Genomic DNA, 18,521 nt, shown 5'->3' with positions numbered 1-18,521 from the left:
GGAGCAGGTGCTGTTTGCAAGTGCCAGTGATACAGGCAGGAAGATTGCTGGCATCCTGCAGAGACCTTTCAGAACTAAAATGGGTTGAGTCACAGTCAGACTGTCTGCCGTATACTTTCTAACTCCTGCAGTTGTTGTATAGGAGGCTGCCTACACATCCTTCCGTCAATTCACAAAGTCTCCTCGTGCCTACTCACTCTCCCTTGATCAGATATAAGGAGTCCAACGTATAATTTCACCATTTTGTGAAATAAAATTGAGCTTGATTTCTGCCATGCTTTCCTCCCCTCCCAAAAATGGTAGGAAAAGAGAGGTAACTTATTTTTTTTTCTGTAGAAAGTTTAGAGAAAAGTGAGGGTTTTATACATGAGTCTTCCTGGTGAGTCTCGTGAATTAATGCAGTTTCAGAGACCTAATTGTGTATTCTCGGTTCTCAGCTCATTAATGTGTTTTTGTCTTCTCTCTGCCAAGCTTTCCATTCTCTCTTCTTACTTTCCACTCACATATCTGAGTGTGTTTCTGCCTGGGTTTTGTTTCTTCCCAAACATCACACAGTGTTTCTCCTTTACATGACAACCCTGAGCGCCTCCATCACTGAGGGGCATTGAGATAGGTCCCTCTGAAGTTAAAGGTGCAAAATCCTGGAAAGGCTGATTGCAGAATAAAAACAAAATTAGCACTGAATAAGAGAATCCAAAGGGGGTCATGACACCCTCTGCACAGTCCTGTGTGGAATGTGCAGTGGGATATCTGTGGCATCTTACAGTCCTGCATGTGTTCAGATCACTTTCCACCATTCGTAGCACACCTAAACTTTCCCAGGTGTATGGAAGCTGTTGTCTAAATGATGTCCTGATCCAAAGGGCCCAGAACTTGTTGCAAGCTTAGCAACTGTCTTCAAAAGGTTTTGAATCACACCACAGGTTGCAGCAGTAGCACACAAAGATTGGGCTAGTTTTTGTGGAGCCACAGTCTCTCCACCTGCAAAGCTGAGATGCATATGCATTTCAAGAGGAGAGAAAACTAGCCCTTGATTGTCACAGGTTTTCCCATTTACTCCAGGTCCAGAGCATTTGTGATGTGACTCTGGCTGCCAGGCTCATTGATAAAGGTTGATGTTTTTCTCATATAGCCAAACCATGATAATATTAGGGCATCCATAGGGCCTGTTTTGCGTTATGAAAGAAAAGAAAGTTCAAAAACTTGCTATATTCTGCAGATACTTGAGTTTTCTGCTTTCCACCTCTGCCATTGGTGAACCAGGAGAAAACTTCAGGAAAAACATTGCCTTCTTACATTTGTGGGGATGTGGAGGGAGGGGAATACCTGTCTGGCAGTTTTCAAACTGGACCAGCTCAACACCAAATCCCTCTTACATGCCTGTGGCTGTGCAAAATGAAGAGCACATTCTGATGCTGCTTCTGAAAATGGCAGGGCAGTGGAGCCTTCTCATCGTGCGTCTTGCCACCACAATTTACGATCATTGGGTTGGTTCTTCATAGAGAGAGGAAGAAGAAGAAGGTTCTGCAAAGAAAGGAGGAAGATACAAGACAAACCACTTAATGTTTATTTTCAAATGGAAAATGAAAATTACAATCATGCTTCATGTTATGATGTTTGTGTGAGAATGAAAATTTATTGCTAGTTGAGCACCTGCAGAACCATGCATATTTAGCTTGAAATAGTTTGGCACTACATTTGTTTGAAAAGTCTAACTTCATCATAATTTTCCAGAAAAAAATCCCAACTTTTGGAAATGTAAAGCCATCTCATATCAGTGACTCCATTCTTATTTTTCAATATCTGTAGAAGGTCTCAACTCTTCTTTCACATCTTTGTTTAAATTGCAATTCTAGTGTCTTCCAGAGGCAGGCAGAAATAACTGTTGCTTTATTTAACTTTCAGAAATTTCTATAATGACTCAGGAGAGTAAAGGAAGACTGAGATAAGGGAGAGAGGAAGCATAGGAAATTAAAAATACAGCGTTAGAGGGGACAGTGCAGAGTGAAGGATGTTGGAAGAAGACTCATGCTGAAGCAAATTACAAGCTACCTTCGGAAGAAAGCAAAGTTGGTCATGAGGATGAATTAAAGCTGGATGTGTCTGCATTAGGGTCTCTTACCCTTCTCAGGAAGCGTATCATAAAGATTTGCTTTTTAGAGTTACCTAAAGCACCTAAATGAAGAGGGAATGGTGAAGCCTACCATATGTGATAAAGAAGCTTAGGAAAAAGAAAAGCAGTGTCAAGAAAAGAAAGAGAATCCCTGCAATTTCTGGATATTTAAATGCTGCTTGACCTTTCATTTTGGTTTTAAGGAGGTTTTTATGATCTCTACTAACTGGCTTTCTGAACCTCTTGATATTAACCTGCAGCAGACTGCTAAAAAGCTTGTTCTCTATTAAGACAGGGATCATTTTACAAAATTGGTCTGTGGAAATGCTGCTTTTTAATAGTGCAGCAATATTCGTTGAATTGCCTGCTCTGGGACTTATTAGAAGTATTAATGCAGCTACAGTGGATCTTGCCTTTCTTTCAGTTCTGTATTTATTTCCTAATCACAATGAATCTCTATTTCATTGCCAAGCTCTGATTTTGGCTCAGGAATCTGAGAATTACATCTGCAGTTGCCATGGGCAATATGCCTTGAGACAATTTCGTCTTTAATGTGAAGGATTAAGGGACTGGCTAAGTCGATATTTCTTCCCGGTGAAGGAGAAATATTTCTGTCTGGTGGTTTCAGCCTCCTGGATTTTGATGAGGAAGCTTTTGAAGATACCTGTCTTCAAAATGTTGCCTTTTGTCAGTCATTTAGTCTTAGTTGCAGGTACAAGCTTCACTGCTGAAGCTGATGCAGACTTTAAAACCCATGGTAGACAAGTGTGGAAAATCCTTCACTAAGTCCACTGCCTTCCTGAGGGTCTATTTTGGGCTCTTGAGGTAGTGACAGACTCAATGAATAATTCAATGAAAAATCATAAAGGCACACTGCCATAAATTTAGAAAATCATTTTGATTTTGAGGTTGGTGTCTTGTAAGGAGTCTTTTTGCTACTGGGGAATTTACACTATTCCTTTGTGATCTTGGCATGATGCTTAAATTTATTTTATTTTAAATTTTAAAAATAACTTTTAATGGTCTTATTAATTTATTTTGCACGTTTACATTTTATATATTTATTTTCTTTATTGTAGGTTGGGGAGGATTAAATTAGATTTAGAAACAAATTTTTATATTTATTTTATAGTCAGGCAACTGTTAGGTATCTTGTTAAACCTCATACAGTTTTCCTCATCCTATCCATCCAGCCTATCAAGACCCATCTGCAGAGCCTTCTTACCCTGCAGAAGATCAGCACTCCCATCCAACTTGGCATCATCTGTGAACTGACTGAAGGGGCATTCAATCCCCTCATCCAAATCATTGACAGAGATGCTAAATAGGACTAGGCTCAGCACTGATCCCTGGGGTACACCACTTGTGACTGGACACCAGCTGGATTTAGTTCCATAGATAGATGAACATATATAGTAGAAAATTTAAAATAATAACTGTATTCTGCTAGAAATACTGTCAAATTCTCATGCTTTAGCATGAGAAAATGGATAACAATGATTTCCTAAAAATTTCCCCTCCTTACATTTTTAAAAAACATTTTAAACCTCTTCTGTTCTCTTCTCTGCTAGTCAATTCATCTCATTCATTTTCTTCTCATTCTTTGCTTTTCTCACTCCCTTTACCTTTTTTCCTTCCATTTTCTGAGCTGCTATTGTTTTGTTCTTGTTTATTTTTATGAAGAACATCACTAAGGCTTTTCCTCTCTGCCCTGTCTTGGTAATTTTCTTTTGCTTTTCTATTGAGATTTTTGTCTGGATTTTTTTTCATTTCCCTAAACAAAAAAATATATGTTGTTGTTGAACACTACACATTATGGTGGATTTTTTTTCTGCCTCATGGTAATGCACAGTATTGATCAAAGACACAAGAGGAAAAGAAGAAGATCTGCAGAGAATTTAATACTCCTGTACTGAGAGCTCATTTTGGTTTTTAACTGTATAACATCTAGTGCATTATAAGCTACTTTTCTATGTTTGACCTACCCAATTCTGTAACTTCACAAGGGCTGAAGACAGGAAAAACTGGCAGAAATAGATTTGTAGTATGAGAATAAAGGGCAGCCAAGTAAACCAGTGTCAAGATAGTATTGAAGGAAGATGGGATATGAGCCAGCAGTGCCCATGTGGCCAAAAAGGCCGATAAAATCCTGGCTTGGGTCAGCAATACTGTGGTCAGGACAGTGATTGTCCTCCTGTACTCAACAGTGGTGAGGCCACACCTTGAATCCTCTGTTCAGTTTTGAGCCCTTCACTTGAAAGAAGGACATTGGGGTGCTGGAGTTTGTCAAAGAGAAAGGCAATAGAGCTGCAAAGGTTCTGGATCACAAGTCCTATGAGGACCAGCTGAGGGAGCTGGGAGTGTTTAACCTGGAGAAATAGAGGCTCAGAAGAGACCTTGTCACTCTCTGCAACTCCCTGAAAGGAGGTTTTAACAAGGTAGGATTTGTTCTCCTCTCTCAAGGAGGAGGAAGGACAAGAGGAAATTGGCTTCAAGTTGTGCTAGGGGATTTTTAGGTTGGATACTAGGAAAAATTTCTTCATGGAAAGGTTGTCAACAATTGGAGCAGGCTGCCCTGGGGAGTGGTTGAGTCACCATCCCTGGTGGTATTTAAAAGACTTGTACATATAGGCGCTTAGAGGTGGACTTAGCATTGTTGGGTTAATGGTTGGGCTGGATGATTTTAAGTGTATCTTCCAACTTAAATGATTTTGCGATTCTGTGGTACCAGGAATTCTACTGCAATGTCCATGGTCTCTGCTTTTGAATATTTGTTTTCCATAAGCAAAATTTAACCACTGTAGCTGCTGATTGTGAAATATCTGGTGGTTCTGCAATTCATTGTGGATTTTTGAGGAGTGGCAGGAAGAAGATAATAGGGTGGAGCCCTTAATGAGCATTAATGATAGACCTCTGTTTAAAGGAAGGTTGTGTGGGCTTGCAACTTCCTCACTATTTTCCTTCCAGTGGTAAAATAAATGTTGTGATAAAAATGTGACGCAAGCCAGGAGTATGCTCTGTAGATAGAATAAAGTGTTTTCTGTCTTGAGCTCTGTGTTATATTTCTTTCCCTGGTATTGTTTTCACCAGTTTATGAAGTGAACGTGTCCATTCCCTGCTTATTTCTCCTCTGTAACCAGAGTGATAAAGGAAATAACATTACAACCATGTCCTTATCAGCTCTATTTATAGCATTTTACTTTGGAACAGGATATGAGTCGTGAAAAGACTATTACAAATATAATAATGAATGTTGTAAATCTGTTGCCAAGACTAGGAATGACTTCTCTTTGCATATTTATAAGGACCTATTTTTTTTCTTTCCCTTTTTACTGTTGCTGTTTCTTGCAGAAGATCCATATCTGTCAAATTTGCCTACAGATATTTAGATGCAGTAAAGGGCCGTCCATCTTCCTTTCTTAAGAAAATGTAATATGACAGCACTGCTTTATTTTGTACAGCCAATGCTAAAAAATCTGATGCTTGTAGAGAGTGTGTCTGAGGATCATTTCAAGACTGCTTTACATATTGATTACTCAAATTGCCATTTAATTTGCTGTCTAGCAATACACACTGCCTTAACTATTTCTCTGGCATTCTTATTGATTGCTGTAATTCTATCTTACATTATATGCATATATGGTGTCACCATTAAATATTTATGTGCTCATGAAATGTTAATATGTCGGGTTAATGTGAGACTCAGCAAAGTACATTTGCCAAAACCGAGCAGGAATACATCCTGATGCTTCCCTCTCCCTCCCCCTTGCCCTTTCAATTTGCCTCTTCATTGATTTTATTACCAATGTTTCTCTGCTGTATCTAAATCTGTGTTGAAGCAACCCCCTGCTCTAGTATGCAGATTTTATGTTTTATTATGTGAGAGATAAAGCAAGGTAATAAAAAGAATGAGAGAAGTGATCTTAGGGAAGTATTGAGACACACAGCTTTCCATTGTGCTGGTGCTACTCTATCATTTCTTCTGTTTTTGGGTAGAACTGTAGCACTATCCTCCATGAGAGAGACTGAAGCAGGATGACTCATCCAGAATATAAAGTCATATTCACATGTTTCTTGAACAGCGGCTGCAGCAATGTGAAACAAAATAGGAGGGGTGTTTCTCTGATTTAGTGTTACCCAGAGATGACATGGAGCAATTATTTGCCATTTAAACCAAAAACTTTTCTTTTAAAAGTCCTCTTGGCAGACTCTGGAACATGATGCTGTTCTATTGGAAAAGGCCAGTAAAAAATTCGTGGTGATAAAGTGTATGTCATATCCCAAATGACTTTCTAAGCTTCTGTGGGAAGTATAAGCAATCAAAGGAAACATCAGCAGCACTGGACAGCAAAACCAAGAGATCAGAGATCACACTTTCTTGTAACACTGAGAGTATCCATCCTTTGACATCCCTGGGTGATGGGCTGAGAGGAACTAGAGGCTGCCCTTTGTGCTGTAGGACTAAAACAGATGTTTTTTGAAGAGACTTTGGCATGCTGTGTGAAGCACAAGTAGCTTTCCTACTTGCCTTAGGTTTTTCACTCTTTTCCCACTTGCAACTGCTTCACAGGAAAGGCTTCTAGACCTAAAAGGTCAAAAACCAAGATCTGGGGAGTTTGGGGAAGTTTTTAGTTGCATCCAGCACTGAACTGCTCCCACTGTCCGCCTTTCCTCCTGGTTTGGGGTGAAATTCCAGCCTCTAAGCCCTTTGCAAAGCTTTCTTTGCTATAAAAATTGAAGGATTTAAAATAAACAAGTAAACACCACAAACAGGTTCACAAACAACAAAAAAAAAAGCCAAACAAACAAAAAACATGATGGAGATGGGAGCTAACAAGATAGAAGGAATGCAAAGCAGAGAGCAATGTCTAAACACCTGTTCCTGAGAAAAAAATTGACATCCTCTGGGATTCTCTGATGGTTGGCAAAATTTCTTACCTTGGAATTCATTTTCTTCTTCTGCAGCAGCTGTTTAGGATGAAGCTTTTCTTTTTGTAAAGTGACATGGTTTGTTCGGCAAAGACAATTCTTACTGCAAATTTGTTTTGACCATTTCATTTTTTTTTTTCAGATCGTATTTTGCTCTTTTTTCAGGCTCACTGCTTCAGTGAAATCTATAGTATTTTTATAACTTTTCATTTCTTATTCAGCTGTAGTGCCAAGGAAAACTTTATCTCAACTGTATTAGATATGACAGAACTTAATGGGTATATATCCCATTTATCTTACAGTGTTAGTCAATAGAGAATGCAAAGGCTCTCCTTCAGTCGTTTTCGCAGCATGCATGGGCTTGATACAAGAGTGATAGGCCCCTGAAATGTTTTGTACACAAGTGAAAATTCTTTTCATAATAGAGAGAATGCAGATGTTTTCTTCCTTTGTGAGCTGTTTGATTTTATCACTTGAGCCTACTTTGAAGACTGAATCCAACTATGAAAATTCTGCCCCAATTTGGTTTTATATATCCTTCTAGATGTGTTCATGCCTATCAATAATTTACCTAATTTTCTTTAACCAGAACATTTAAAATGAAACTATTTCTTTCTCTTTGGCTTCTACTTCAGTTTCTCCAAGTCAGATGGTGCAGAACATCAACATTGTGTGGCAATAGCAAAACTTCCCAGTTGATCATGGAGCAGCACTGCTTATATGTTGCTGACTGCCTCAGACATAGAATCATAGAATGGTTTGGAAGGGACCCCAGAAATCATCGAGTTCCAGCCTCAGGGCAGGGAAACCTTCCACTTGATCAGGTTACACAAAGCCCCATCCTGCCAGGCCTTGAACACAGCTAGGGATGGGGCATCCACAGCTTCTGTAGGCAACCTGTTCCAGTGCCTCACCACCCTCACAGTAAAGAATTTCTTCCTGATATCTCATCTAAACCTACTCTCTTTCAGTTTGAAGCCATGACATAAACAGCATAGGTCATTTAGCTGCAGGAAAGACTAAGTTTTATGAAAATATGTTTTCCTAAATTCTTCTTACAGTTTCCTAGACTAAGTATGGTATGTCTTGTAAATGTTGGATATGGAGAACAGTGTCACAGCTCATGGGTTCTTCAAACTGATTATTTTCCATTTTGATTCCATCTTCAGATCGTCCTGGAGAACAGCAGTCGAGAAGACAAGCATGAGTGCCCGTTTGGCCGAAGCAGCATTGAGCTGACAAAGATGCTGTGTGAAATTCTGAAAGTAGGAGAGCTACGTAAGTTGATCTGTTTGACCCCTAAGAACTGTGGAGTGAGTTCAGTGATACCTGAGTTTTTTCAATGCAAGAATTTTCTTCCAAGAAGTGTTTCTTGGCATAGTTACACATCACTGGCACTCAGGATGACTACCTGTTTTCTCTCTCTCTTACTAGTTTGTGGCATCACAGGAGTGAAGGTGGAATAGGGGAAATGGCACCTATTCTTTTACTCTCTTCTATAAGAAGCAAGGCAGTCGCGTAATTTCCAGAGGAGTCAGTTTATTTCCAAGTGGGTGGTTTGGTGTAGGAGACTTCATGGTTGTTGCATTCCATGACCTAGTCCATAGGTTGGTCTTATATAAGTATCATTCTTTTTGGGATTGCTTATCTAAACTGACACAAACCATTTTCTCTTAGATACCTGAATATCAGTTGATACATCTCTCTAAATATCAGATGATAGACATAGAATTTACTCTGAAAGTGTGATATGAAATACTATATTTTAATACAGAGTAAACAAGCTGTCTTTGGCTTCAATTACAGCTCCCTGACAAATTGTTAAATACTATCAAACAGAAGAGCATGTCTGTATCTTCATTAGTCTAGAGTGTTGGTGTTTATCGATATGTATAAATTTTTTACCCATCAATAATATTTTGGATTTAGCTGCAGTCTGTTTTGGCAAGCTTTACGAACAAGTTTCATTTTCTCCTTGCAGAAGCAGAGGCCACAACTGAGATGCTTTGCTTCCCTCAGAGACATATTCCTTTTGAAATTTTTCCCCTAATAAAGATCTTTTTCTTTTGTCTTTACACCAAAGTCCATGAAATGTAATGAGAGACGAGCAATGTAAAAGACAGCAAGAAAGTCCATAGGTATTGTTGTTCCTACTAGCTCTGCAACAGGCATCAAAAGCTGTTTTAAAAGTATGATTTGGCTGTTGATACACTTGAAGCTTTTAAATGTAATGTCTTGAGGGAATTTACTGACCAAAGAAAAAATCTGTCTCTGTGCAATGGGCCAAGATAAAACCTGTGCATTTCTTGCAGCTTCCAAAATGATATTTGTGTTTGACAGACCCAGATAAATGAGACAATATTGGCTTTTGAATACCATCCTAAGTAAACCAGAGCTATTAAGGACTGCATTCACTATGTCTATAAATAAAGAGTTTAGCAACTATTTTAGACGTTTGGCAATGATAGTGTGTTGTATAAGGTTCAGACTGTAGCAGACATGACTCTTTAAAATAACCTTACTGCTGCAGTTGAGGTGTCTAATGCCAAATCACGCATGACAGATCTGTCTGAATTTTTCTGCTGGTAAATGTAGGAGGCACATATGATCTCAACAAAGCTGTAAGCCTACTTGAAATAAGTGCTAAAGATCAATTTTATTTTTACAAATGCATAGAAGAATATCTGAAATTCAAAGAGCAGCTTTGTACATGGTGTTTTAATGCATGTCCCATCACTCCATGGGACTTTCACTGGAATTTGTTGCTAAGAAAGATGATTGATCTTGAGGTTAGCCTGGTGTCTCAGATTTCCTCCTCGCAGTGTCATAAGTCATTTATTCAATAAATAAACTTTTTTTTTTTTGCCACAGACAGGTTTGTCATCTGTATATGCAGGGGGCTGTATGTAGATGATTTGCTGTGTATACTATTTGTCCTGATTGCTTCTAACTTCTGCAGATAGGTCCTTTCATGTTTTGACTTTTTCCTTTTTTATTTTTTTTCAAAGTGGGGACTGTGAGTAAAATAAGGAGTTTTGGGGTAGGAGCTCAGTTACCATATGTAGAAAATACCATGGTTTTAAAAACAAAATGAATTGTCATATTTTAAAATTCGGGTTTGTTTTGTTATGTTTGTTTGTTTGTTTTTGTTTGGGGGTGGGGGGGTTATTTGTTGGTTTTCAATCGGTTTTGGGGGTTGGGGGTTTTTTTTTGGTGGTTTTTTTTTTTTTTTTTTGTTTTTTGTTTTTTTTTTTTTTTTTTTTAGAGTGGCTCTGTGGTTTGGAAGAGTGGGGTTAGAAAGAAAAGTGAAAAGAAGGTTAGAAAGAAAATTGAAAAGTTCCCTGAGGATAGCTCTGGCTAGGAGATGTTACCTCTCAATATTCCTAAGACATTTGTTTTGGTGTTACTGAGGCTGCAGGTCTCTGGCATCCTCGGTGTGCTGATGTGCAGCAGGCTCCCGTGGCGGTCGTTTAGAGGTGTGGGATGTTGTAAATGTTATGATGCTTAAGAGAAGTGTACTAGTGCTTCTGTTGATAGAAACCAGATGTAGCATGGCTGACTTCTCTAAAGTCATGCTGATCTACACCCACAGAACATCTGTCTCTGGATGCAGCAATAGGTCTGTGTTGTGCCCTTATATTTGTAGGGGACAGAGCTAAGGTTACTTCTAACTCATCTTGAAAATTTGCCTGTTTGCCAGTGTGCTTCCTTAATGGTTTTGTTGATGTGGGACTCTAATTGTCATTTAAAAGGCTGTAATAAAATACACCTTTAAAATAACATGCAGAAAATAGATTTCTTGAAAATGCCTCTCACAGATGCACAAGTTAAATGACCTGTGATCAGCAGTATATTTTGATAAGAAATGCAAACTAGAACTGACATCTCAGGAGAATGCACATTCAGGTTTATGCTTCACTTGAAATTAAATACTGTATTGCTAAATAGGATAGGACATCTTAAAAATCAGTAGTTATAGTTCAGGGCAAAGATGTCCCCGTTAGTTTGTATGTGGTAGGTTTCAAAATATGTATTTAAGGTGGCCCGTGTTTCTCCAGATACTCAAAACTCACCATTATTGCGCTGCAACAAAGAACTTCTTTTCCTAACAGTTTCTGAATTGTATAATTTAAAAGCCAGAATAAATGACCTTTTGCTCATGAAATATTCAGCAGTAGAAACTTTTTTAAAGTGCAGAGTAGATAAAAGCTGCTAGATTGTCCATTATTTATGAAGAGCACTGTAATGCTGATTATATTCCCCTTGCTTCGTCGTATTAAATACCTTTGGGCAATGAAAAGGCGTTTTGCTATTGCTTTTTGGTCCTCTCAAGCACACATTCCTGCCAGCAAGGACTCAGAAGACTTTCTACAAAAGTAGAAGCCCTTCTACTTTTGTATGTCCATTTATCCAGCTTCTGGACTTCTTAATTCTTTGACTTTGATTCCAAAATGTCCATGATTCAAAAATCCATCTCTTTTCCAGCAACGCATTTAAGTGTATGTTTAGATCCTGTGTAAATAGAGAAAGCTCAAGTGCAAGCTGTGAGTTGAGCATATGGTAACTGCTTTACAGAGGTGGACTTGTAGAGTAGAGGAGGTAAAACTTAAGAGGAAGGTTGGTGTAGTGTTTTAGTAACATGGAAGCTAGAACACAACATATCCATAAGCCTCTTCACAAAACTTCTGATTCATGAAAGAGTGGGATATTTAACTATAAATGTTTTAATCTTGTGCTACTGTTGCTGTTAAAATGGCATTGAACAGAATGTCTTCAATGAGTACTTGCCCAGGCACTCATCTTAGCAAACACTGTAGTAATTCTGATTTCTGCAGTAATAGCTTCCTTTGTATATCTTGTTGAGCAAAAAGATTTCCTTTTTGTCCTCTGTCTTGGAGATGACATCAGAGGAACACTGACCCAGTGGTCAATCCTCTTCTTCCTGTACAGTTAGACACTCCTTATTTCTAAAACACTGGCAGGTTTACAAAGAGGAGAAAAGATTAGGAGTTTATTAAACCTAGTATTTGTCATGAGTGAGAAGCTCAGCGTTTTGCTTAAGTAACCCTAACGCTCTCTGATCTGTGCCTACAGTGTCCAGCTCTCTGCACCTCTCCTCAGCACATGACACTGTTTCTACCCTCAGCAACCCTTGAAACTCCCGTTCCTGGTGGGAAAATGGTACTGGACCGTGTTACCTGATTTACACAGAGCTAGTATGACTTCTCAGACCTGTTGCCTTCTTTCCATACAGGTTCAGATGAAGTTGTTTAGCATTGAAGTGGGTGAAGAGACTTGTCTCTGGCAGAGGAATGATAAATTAAAGCTGTGTGCACTGAGGAAAGAGTTCTATCAACAGGGCAGTAGTTTAAAGATGTTCATAAGCCATTATCACTGCATTCCTGAAGTTCTTCTGTAGTTAAGGCATGTCAGATTTCATGTGTTTTTCAGAGTATTTTTGAGCAGGACACAGATGATGAATTGCCAATGTTCCTATTTGATTGTTTTGATATGAGGTGTTCTTTGGGGCTTTTGCAAAAATCTGCACTCAAGTTTTAGGACGCACCACAGGGGTATATGCCACATATCAGATACCTATGTATGGATTGTCCTAAAACTTCTCTCAGGTAAATATCCTTACTGGCTTTTGGTTTTGGGGTTGAGTTTGTTTCTTGCTTTTCTGGCATGGGAAATTTATTTATAATGGGATTTCTTAGACTAAAATTAATTTACAGGATTTTTTTTCCTCAAATAAAGAAGATCAAAGTGCAATTGTACTTTTATGTGATTGATGCTGTTTAGCATGTTTTTGCTATAGATTTCTTGCTAGAGTAATTGCCCAGGTTGTACAATTGAAATTCCCTAGAAATTCTTACATTGGTATCCCTTTCTCAGCTAGAATGTGCTGGGCATTAGATGATATACAGTGATATTCGTGGTTGTGCCCACTGAGATGAAGGTAATCAAAGCTCATGCTTTGAGGACTAAGCTGATTGCTGCAAGGGTCAGGAAGCACTTTTTCTCTTTGCACAATTTTTCCTCTGCATTGCACAATCCATGGTGTGCAATGTAGTTTGTTTCTATTGGCCTTTCCCTGGAAGCATACTTGTCACCTCAGGATCAGCATTCCAGACCTGAGGGCTCATGTGGTTTGATTTTCCTTTTGCTACAGCAAATGTAATATTTTTATGACTGAGTGTCATATTTGAAAATTGTTTCCCCTTGCTTGAAAGATAATTGCCTTTTTACACTCTTCTTCCATCTACATAAGTTTAAATAGAATAAAGCCCTAAAAATAGCAAATAAACCAAAAAGATTTTCTGTTACTGGCATTGTTCGGGCATTTTTTTCTTGTAATTTCATTTTCTAGAGTGCAAAAAAAATTTTTGAGTCAAGAAATGTTTGTTAGGAAGTTGTAAAACTTTTCTGGTCAAAGAATTATTTAGTGAAAGGTAGCAATTTTCTCTTTCATCATGAGCTTTCATTATGAATACAATAAAAGAATTAAAAAGATATTATAACCTCCCTTGTTGTAGCTTTTTGCTGCATTCATTCTTACCTATCCATCTTGTTGTCGTTGCCCAAACCATCACCCCAAGAGATAACTCCTGTTCATACCAAAAATTAAGCAGATCATGACTGCTAGAAGATAAGCAACATTGGAAAACTGGTTCATAGCAGGGAAGGGAGTGGGGGGAATATTTCCTTTGGAAACATTGCTCTCAAATAATTCCTGACTTTATGGATATTAAATATGCTTGTCCTTCTTGATGCAAAACTAATATCTTGCTGAGTAGTCTAAAGTGTACTTCTCCTTTGTATGAAAGCAGAATCTTGTTTTATTGAACAGTCTTCTCTGTTTGCTAGCACAATCCAACAGGAGAGACAAAACGAAGCTTTGTTTTTCTAGGGAAATAATTTCTATGCAGTTAACCTCTTCTTGTTCTAAAAAGACTCAATCTCTTCATGGTTATGGCAAAGTGTGAAGTCTCTAAAAAATTTCTACTGTAATATGTGAGAATATGAGCAACCGAGCTGCAGACACCTTCCAAGCAAGATGTTTGACTTCCACCTCTGAGTGACAGTGAGACAGATTTAGGAATGTTATTTTCTACACTTGGTACTGATGGCTTCAAAGCTGGTGCAGTGTTGGTGTTTGGGTCAGTTAGCTGGAAATGCTGGCCTGCCCACTATCCTCTGGTGTTTGTACCTACAGTCTGCCCTGTGTCTGCTCTTTGATCTCTTTAGAGCAAGGATCGCAGCTTGCTTTGTAGGGGTGAAATGCTTAATCTTGTTGAGGTTTTGTGCAGGATTCTTTAGCTTCTTTCTTACTCAGTTTTCAATATTATTATGAGTAATAAAGAGCATGGTGAAGGGAGAAAAACTCAAAAAACACTTAGGGGTAAGAAAGAGATGCAGGTGTGGGGATTTTTTTTTTCTAGAAACTGATTACCGTATCCAAAAGACAACAAAAGTAGTTTCATTAAGACTGAAGAGCTTTTTTGTCTGGTATTGAAATGGGTAGCAGGAATCAGGACCTAAAAGTTAAAAACTAATAAATTCAAACTGGGAGTAAAGTGTAGGCTTTAGCTGTAAGGGTGCTGACCTAGGGAACTAGTGGGACAGAAAGCTGAAAAATTATGAGAGGAGAAAAAATAAATCATGATGATGATTTCCCGCAGTTTCTGGAAGCTATAGCTTTGGGAAATTTGTTAGCGTGATATAGAATAACAGCTCTAATTTGTTTCAATGTGATTATTGGATCCCAGTTCTAGGATTTTTGAATTCTTAAAAATAGGCCATAGTGCATAATGTAGCTGCTTAAAAGTCTGGGTAGATGTGACAATAAACAAGAAATGTTAAAGTAATTTGGATTATTGCCATAGGAATATGTTCCATAGGTTAAAATATTTTTTATTCATTTTTATAGGAAAAATATAAAAATAAAATCTCCAAAATATCTCCCATTTCAAAAACTCAGTATCTCTTCTGGGCTTGTAAAACTTTGTTAGCTGTTTATTTGGTGTGTTCCACAGCACTTCTTCTTTTCCCAAAAACATAAAAATACAGCAAACTTCTTTCCTGCAATGCCAAACCTTGGAACAGGCTGCTCAGGATGTGGTTGGGTCACCATTTCTGGAGGTATTTAAAAGATGGGTAGGTGATACACTGTGAGACATGGTTTAGTCATGGACTCAGCAGTGTTAGATTTACAGATGGACTTGATTACCTTGGAGGTGTTTCTAGCCTAAATGATCCTGTGATCTTAATCATGCCTTGAAGAAGGAAGCAGTAGACAAAATCTTGTAGTAAAATTCATAGGTTTAAAGTTCACTTGAAATGCAGAGGAAAGGACCTTCAGAGAGCTGAGATGTTTGCTACTTTTCTGGAGCAATTTCTGTACATTTTAAGGGCTGGTAATTGTTCACAGACATTTTAATTCTCAGCAGGTTGAAGTTAAGAGAAAAATAGTCGTTGAATCCTTTTTTTACTTCTTCATTTTGGTTTATGGTAATATTTTGTAAATATAGATTTACTAAAAATAGCAATAATCTTTTGTATTTTGCAACAAGCTATGCTTCAAATCTGGAGTTAGCCCTTATGGTTTCATAGCACTGCTGCAGATCAGACTGGAAATTTTGCAGCTGCTCCTTTTCTAAGAGTAAAGTTACTTAATGAATTGTACACAAACAGAATGAACAATGTATAAAAGTCCAAATTTATTTTTTAAATAGCAAATTTTAGTGTATATTAATGATGTGTTGTACATTCCAGCAATGTTTGTGTTGGCCAAGGTAAAGGGTTTTCAGGGTGAAAGATAAAATGTTTTGCAGGTAAAGAGAAAGTCATCTTTTCCAGAGAAAGGCAGAATGATTCTGGGGATTGAGGACAATTGCATTAGCAGGATCTCTGATGAAATAACTGCTCATTAACTGCTGATTCTTTTAGTTCCCAAGACAAGTCTTGCAAAGGCCAGTACATATGGAGTGTTCTGGGAAATGCACAAGGCCTTACAAAGGAGTATATAATACTCCCCTCACTGAGCAGCAGAGTATCCTTTAACAATCCTTTACTGGATTGGCTTTGAGGTCGTCAATGTACCATTAATTGTCTCTGGTTATCCCTGACACACAGAGCTTCATGGATGCTTGCAAGACACTTGGAGACATTTCTGGGTTGCTGTTGACGGGGTTGCTAGTCAGGTCCACTGTCAGAAAGCTTTACTCTCTTAGACTTTATTTTAAGAAAACATAGATACCTTTTTTAACTCTCAGTCTACAAGGGGAGCTTCTGAGTTCTGCAAGTATTTCAAATTCAAATTGCCATGTGTCTGAGAGAGAAGCCTGGACAGAATGCCCTGGTCCAGTACTCACCAGGGGTAAGGCAGGCACTGAGTACAGCTTAGACTCATTTGTCTGAAGCTTTTCGCTGGTTAACACGTGCTGCTTTCGGAGCCATGCAATGTGCACTGTAAACACACTGTTTATCCTTATTTAGGCTGCCACAAAAACCTTGGTTCTGTTGCTTGGTGGACAAACAGGTGAATGCGAGTGTTCTCAGAGGAAAAAAAAGCCAAGCAAACACTAAAGACTAGCTGCATTTTGTCAGATAATCGTACTTGCGTTTTGACACCACACAATACTGTGGAATACTTCTTTAAACTTATTGATAATATACCCACTTGAAACTGGCAGTAGAATTGTTTTCATGGAGAGGTTATACTTAGCCATCAATCATTTCTAATCTCTTAAAAGGGCATGTGCTTGATTTTTTTATTTTGCGAAATAAAAAACTTTTGCGATTTTTTTTTTATTTGCGAAAGTTTTTTCAGAGGCGATCAAAACAATGAAAACAAAGTAATTAGAGTCTGAGAGCTTAATATATTTTCTGTATATGATTTACTATTGACTATAAATATTTAATTTAATATCAAACTGCCCTTAATGTTTTAATGTTGTAAATCTCTTACAGTCAAACTTCCTTTGCAAGTAAAAATAACAGTAATGGTGAGTGACCTGAATGACTGGAGCTATGCTGTGAAGGTGACACAGATTTTTAACATTGGGTTACTCATGCTATGTATGTGTTGAAATACCATCTGTCACCTTCATTTCTGTTGAAATGTTTCCTAATGAAAGCTTAAGAAAATTAGCTTCTTACAATTAAACTCCACTTGTCCTTCTTGAAGAAGCATACATTGGCTGGAACTGGGGCAGGAGAAAGTCACAGACCCTCAGGCCTTTTACTGGCCTTAGAGATGTTCACATTCAGCAACAGCTTTAAATAGTGCTGGCTAAGTCAAACAAAAACAGGAGTCTGTGGGATTCTATTTTGTTCTGTTCCATAAGGAGGGATTTAAAAAACAAGTACATCCATTCTTGAAACTGCCCTTTCAGCTCTGCTTCTTTACTCCACAATATTCCTTGACTGGCAGAAACTTTGTATAAATGTTTAAATGTCGTGAATGAATTTTCATGGAATTTTTCTTTATATGTGGGAAGGAACTGATTTTCTTGTTTCATAACATTTCTGGTCTCTTTGTGCTGAAGTTCTGTCATGGCTATCTTTTGTAAAATGAAAAATAGCTGCAGTGTAATTTTTAAATATAAAGCTTTAACACCTGAAAGAAAGAGAGAGGGAAGAGCTGTTTTGATGTTGGGAGAGGAATTCCATGAAGCCCAAAAAACTGGCTTATGGCACTATAACAACTGTCGTTGTGACGTAGTGTTGTGGGGTGGAGACAGGAGGTGAAACCATGACCTATTAAAAAACTTTGCATAAGGATCACATCACTCCTGTAGGGCACTGGAAATGTAAGTAATGGCAACGACTGGGACATTTTCAGCTAACATATCTGCACTTTCTATTTTGTTAATTCAGTGAGAGTTTTGAAAAATGATGGCCCAAGTTCCTCTCAGGGCTTACAACTCCTCTCACATTTCCTTTCCTTAGCATGTCAGGAGGTCCATGTAGGCTCTCAGGACGCCTCTCAGAAACAGCAGTCTCCTGTAATTCCAATTCACCAGTTTTTTTGACAACTTGGAGTTACATTCTTTATACACACTAGTTGTGTGCCTATGCATGCTGATAAGTCATTAGAGGAATATAATGACATGCTGCTTACTCCAGGATGTTATCACAGTGTGTGTTTTGTTAATAGGGAGACGCAAATGCAAGCACCCATGCAGCTGCTTGGTCTTTGTCTTCAAAGCCAGGTTGTCATACTAATCTAGGCTCCTGTGATTTTTTTTATTTCCTCTGTTGGGGATATTGTACCAAAATAGAGCTCTCTTTGAAGAGTTATGGGATACATAAATGCTTTCTGACGGAACAGTTGTTAGCTGCCACTGAACACCTTTTAATGTACTATGTATGTCCTGGTGGCACAGAATGCTGAGGCTCTCTTCTGGATCTTTCCAAGTGTTTTATAGAGAAGAAAGTTGTGGCTCCAGTTAGATATATCCTATATTTTCCCTTA

General features: G+C 38.2%; 1 protein-coding gene across 3 annotated transcripts in view; it reads left to right on the top strand.

Moving 5' to 3' along the window:
• The window catches only part of ELMO1 (engulfment and cell motility 1), a 305,386-nt gene that overhangs the window by 148,812 nt on the left and 138,053 nt on the right, over positions 1 to 18,521 (top strand). For all 3 annotated transcript variants that reach the window (XM_066321961.1, XM_066321951.1, XM_066321970.1), the window contains one exon: positions 8,212 to 8,320. In XM_066321961.1, coding sequence (XP_066178058.1) covers positions 8,212 to 8,320 — 109 coding nt within the window. The remainder of the gene's footprint in view (positions 1 to 8,211; positions 8,321 to 18,521) is intronic.

The sequence above is a fragment of the Sylvia atricapilla genome, chromosome 1, assembly GCF_009819655.1.
Source record: "Sylvia atricapilla isolate bSylAtr1 chromosome 1, bSylAtr1.pri, whole genome shotgun sequence".
In the NCBI taxonomy this organism is placed as follows: Eukaryota; Metazoa; Chordata; class Aves; order Passeriformes; family Sylviidae; genus Sylvia; species Sylvia atricapilla.
Note: the sequence above shows the minus strand (reverse complement) of the source record. Positions and strands in the feature narration are given on the sequence as shown.